Raw genomic sequence first — 4,914 nt, 5'->3', positions numbered from 1 at the left:
ATATTCTCATCTCTTAATATAGTAATAAAAATAATATTTGATGAGTTCTGTGTCATAGAGCTTTTTTCATGCATAGATCAAAAGAAGATAAGTTGTTTCTTCTGCTCTCAGAACTAGGCCATCTCAAAAAATCTCATAAAAACCACACACAGACAAGATTGTCCATACCACATTTTAGGGCTTTAGGTTCCCAAGAAGGGGAATAATCAAGGTAACAAATACCTGACTAATTACCATGCATATTAAGCACATTCATATCAGCTCTGGGACTCCATCTTCCCCACTTATTTCTGGCTAGAGTGCACAGTTTGTATTCCTTCTGCCCTCTCTTCTTTTAATCAGTGTTTGCTATTGCATGAAGGGCCAGGGCAGTAATGAAGGTCTATAGAGGGTGACAAGTGATGTTTGATACTCAGGAGACTAATGCAGAAGCTGGAAAGAGTATTTTATCTTTCTCTACAACTATGAGTAGAGGAAGATTAAAAGGTTATTTTTACATTTGGCCAGGAATAAAAACAAGGAGTGAAGTGGTGAAAGAACAACATTAATTGGATGTAAAACTTTTCTCCAGTAAGTACAACAGCTGTTCATAACTGAGAGGATGTCCATGTCTTATCACACCCAGCTCCATCCTTCTTCATTCCTCCTGCTGGGCATCCTGGGTCTAGAAGACACACGTGTCTTGAATGGATTCCCATTTTTCTTTCCATATCTCAATGCCATCCTGGGGAATGTTGCTGTTTTATTTGTGATCCAAACTGAACACGGTCTCCATGAGCCCATGTACTATTTCCTGGCCATGTTGGATTCCATTGACCTGGGTCTATCTGCAGCCACCATCCCCAAAATGCTGGGCATCTTCTGGTTCTGTCTCAGGGAAATATCTTTTGGAAGCTGCCTTTCTCAGATGGTCTTCATCCACTTCTTCATGGTCATGGAGAGCATTCTGTTGGTGGCCATGGGCTTTGACCGCTACATTGCTGCCAGGGGTTCAAACAAGCGACCCCTGGCACAGTGATGATTGGGGATGCGTAAGCACACCGTTCACCAGCCCACACTGCCCCCAGTACCAGGGACACTCAGACACAACAGGGAGTCTAGTCAAGCGGGGACTCATTTATTGCAGGTGTTACAGAGATTATAAAGGCACCTGGAACTCCCCTCTCCCCGACGAGGGTGTATCTTAAGGATGATCACACGCTGATCATGCACTCCTCAGCAGTGCAGAAGTATTCTTCAGACTTTCAAAGCAAGCCAGGCCGCACCCCCAGTAACTTCCTTTCGGACCTATGCAAGGTGGGGCCTTTAGGTCCCCACATCTCCCCCTTTATTTTTATTAGAAGCTGGATTTTTATTTCACTGGTTACCCACCTCATAGGCGGCTCCCTGAGGAGAGATGGCTATCTCCTTCCTCTAATCTTATGCATTTTTGCCTGTCTTAGGTTGTGTCACTTCTGATCAAGCCTTGCCTGTCACTGGATCATGCACCTGGCCATGTGCATGTCCTGTCTTAGGAGTACTTGTCATGGGACATCTTACCCATCCTTGGCTAAAAATGCATCATGATTAAGGGCAGCTGCATGGGTAATGCCAGCCCATGACAGTCTTAGTCTCTGCCTAACTCAGCCAAGCGTGGGCAACTGGAGGGGGTCCTGGGGGAGTCCGTAATCAGGAGGAGGTGGGCCGTGGCAGTTCCAAGGGTCCTCTGTCACCGAATTATCTGGTAAAGACACTTAAAGATAAGCATTATCAAGAGAAACAAAGCAAGTCATGGTGTAGGACAAATTGAAATACTTCCAATACCATGTTCCTTTTAGCCAATCAGCCAGTTGCCAAAGAGGCTGACTGGCAATGAAGCCAAAGAACTGAGTCCTTCACCTCAAATGGATATAAATAAAGAGAGGAATTTTGTCTCATGAACTATTCTCCATGGACCGTCATGCTAGTCAGTCAGATCCTGACCTACCCACTTAAAGTTTTTCGCAGGCACCCATATGGGGTTTGAATCTCCTGTAAGGTAGACACACCCAAAGCCTAGACCCATGGTTAGCAATGGATCTGGGACTTTCCAATGCCCCGTAATTGGGTCCTTCCATCTTACCCATACCGCAGGTCTCTGCTACTGTCGTCCCCAATGCTTCTGAAACTTGGATTCCAAGTCAAGTTTTTGAAAATTAAGAACATTAATAGTGAATAAGGCCATACCCAACTGTTGGTGGGGGCTTATTCCCCCTTTTTGTTTTTGTAATTGAAGTTTTAGGTTTTGATGGTTGCGTTCTATAATGGCTTGACCTTGGGGATTGTAGGGAATTCCTGTATTGTGCTGAACTCCCCAAAGTGAAAAGAAATCTTATAAATTTTACTCACAAAACATGATCCATTATCAGTTTTAATTCTTTAGGGCAATCCTAATGTAGCAAAGCACTGGAGAAAATAAGACTGAGCATGTTTAGACTTCTCTCCTGTATGAGCGGTGGCCTAACAGGCATGTGAGAATGTGTTGGTGGACACCAAAATATACTTAAGCTTTCCAAAAGGAGCATAGTGTGTGACATCCGTCTGCCACAAGGAATTGGGCTTGAGTCTCCGGGGGCTTACCTCTGGCTGTTACAGAGGCGGTACCTGTAGAAAGGGTTGACAAGACTTACGGGTATGTACAATCTTCTTTAGGTCCTTGATGGGAACTTGAGGAAACCTCTTATGGAGTCCCCGCCAATTTACATGAGTGAGGTTATGTAACCCCTGAGCTTCATTCAGGCCTGCTGACAGGACCTGGGTGGAAGCCACCTTGTCTGCCTCTGCATTGCCTTGGGATAAAAGCCCAGGCAATCCTTGGTGCCCCCTAAGATGCTGTAAGAAGATAGGGGCTTTTCTCTACGGAGTGTACAGATCTCAATACTGTCAGAAAACAATGGCCATGAGTTCCTTGAATTGAGCTGCTTTTTGGTTTCTCCACATCTGCCCCAGTCAGTGAAAATATTGTAGGCTTTACTAAGGACTCCCTCGGCTGGGATTTGGTGAGTGCTGCTGGTGGGGCTGTAGAAGTTGGGGGCCCAGTGGAGCAGATGGGGTGGGGCCCCTCCCTGAGCCACCTTCCCTTAACCGGGCCTTTTCAGCTGTCCCAGAGCTGGTTGCAGCGCACCACCAAATGTGGTTTTCTTTGTTTTGGGTTTGTTTGTTTGTTTTTTAAATGTGCCTGGTGGCCAGCACCGCCAGTCACCAGCCAAGGAGTGGTCTCCACCTGGCTTTCACATGAGCCCCTGACCCACTCATGCATTAGTTCAAGGCGGGTGGGGTGGGCAGATTTCACAGCCGACCCCATGCGCTTTGCTCTGCCCCACCCTTCTGCATGCCTGAGGTGCCGCTTGTTACTTTGGTTGCTTTTGGTTTCACTTCTGTTGCATCTTTGCATTCTTCCTCAAACCCTTCCCATGATTCCCATGTATCCCCAGTAAAAACATTAGCTCCAAGTAGCCAGTGAGCCAAATGAATCGCCTCTGCCAAAACCTTTTGAGCTAAGGGATCTGACAAACCCAATCCCATGCTTTTAAGCATATCTTTCAGTGCTTTAAGCTCTGGGTCCTCAAACTTAAAAGTTGTGTTACCCATATTTTGGGTCTTGCTTACCCCGAACTTCCTCCAATTGGCCCCAATCCGTTTTTCTTCTTTCTGTCTTCTTTTCACCTTCCTTCGAGTGCCACACTGGGCGCCAGCTGCCAGGGGTTGGAACCAGCGACCCCCGGGCAGTGGTGATTGGGGATGAGTAAGCATGCCGTTCACCAGCCCATGCTGCCCCCAGTACTGGGGACACTCAGACAAAATGGGGAGTCTACTCAAGCAGGGACTCCTTTATTGTAGGTGTTACAGAGCTTATAAAGGCACCTGGAACTCCCTCCTCTCTCCCCCTGAGGGTATATCTTAAGGATGGTCATGCGCTAATCATGCACTCCTCAGCAGTGCGGAAGTATTCTTCAGACTTTCAAAGCAAGCCAGGTGGCACCCCCAGTAACTTTCTTTCAGACCTATGCAAGGTGGGGCCTTTAGGTCCCCACACATTGCCATTTGCAAACCCTTTCAATACACTGTGATCCTCACCAGCAAAGTCATTGGCATCATCGGGGGCATTGCTGTGCTGCGGAGCCTGTGCATGGTGGCTCCATTAGTGTTTCTTCTCCTGAGATTGCCCTACTGTGGACACCACATCATCCCTCATACCTACTGTGAGCACATGGGCATTGCCCGGCTAGCCTGTGCCAGCATCAAGGCCAACATCATGTTTGGTCTTTTTGATATCTCTCTCTTGCTGTTGGATGTAGTCCTTATCATTCTGTCCTATGTCAGGATCCTCCATGCTGTGTTCTGCCTGCCCTCCTGGGAAGCCAGGCTCAAGGCTCTCAACACCTGTGGATCCCACATAGGTGTTATTTTAGCCTTCTTCACACCAGCCTTTTTCTCTTTCTTGACACATCGCTTTGGCCATAATGTGCCCCAATACATTCACATTCTCTTGGCCAACCTCTATGTGGTTGTCCCACCAGCTCTCAATCCTGTGATCTATGGGGTAAGAACCAAGCAGATTCAGGAGTGAGTGTTGAGGATTTTCTTCAAGAAAGGTCATTAACCAATAGCAAACTGGAGAATTTGTTTCAGAATTTGTCTCATCTGTTGTTAGAAGCATAGTTATTTTATGTCTGTTCTGTAGAAACAGGAAAGGAAAATAAAGTTTTATAACCAAAAACCATCATTTAACTAGGAATTGGCATATTGTTCAGGCTATTAATACAGGACTCCTAATTCGATGAGCACTATGTGGCTTTCCTCTGCGCATCTCACTTAGTATTAAAATTGTATATCTACTTTAAAAGTAGACTGAGTGCCACAGGAGAGTCATGGGCTATATAGAGAGCATCTTCT

General features: G+C 46.3%; 1 protein-coding gene across 1 annotated transcript; it reads left to right on the top strand.

Moving 5' to 3' along the window:
* The first annotated feature begins 601 nt into the window (after window positions 1-601).
* On the top strand, window positions 602-4,588 carry LOC103737545 (olfactory receptor 52E8-like). Its single transcript, XM_008837364.1, has 2 exons — window positions 602-976; window positions 4,055-4,588. Exons 1-2 carry the CDS (start codon window positions 602-604, stop codon window positions 4,586-4,588), a joined length of 909 nt encoding a protein of 302 aa, XP_008835586.1.
* Window positions 4,589-4,914: the final 326 nt, after the last annotated feature.

The sequence above is a fragment of the Nannospalax galili genome, unplaced genomic scaffold (assembly GCF_000622305.1).
Source record: "Nannospalax galili isolate Female #2095 unplaced genomic scaffold, S.galili_v1.0 scaffold398, whole genome shotgun sequence".
Taxonomy (NCBI): domain Eukaryota; kingdom Metazoa; phylum Chordata; class Mammalia; order Rodentia; family Spalacidae; genus Nannospalax; species Nannospalax galili.
Note: the sequence above shows the minus strand (reverse complement) of the source record. Positions and strands in the feature narration are given on the sequence as shown.

Excerpts from the sequence above, each read along its gene's own strand:
- LOC103737545 (XM_008837364.1), top strand. The coding sequence starts at position 602 with ATGTCCATGTCTTATCACACCCAGCTCCATCCTTCTTCATTCCTCCTG. Across the intron at positions 977-4,054 it reads CCATGGGCTTTGACCGCTAC|ATTGCCATTTGCAAACCCTT; the intron begins ATTGCTGCCAGG and ends AGGTCCCCACAC.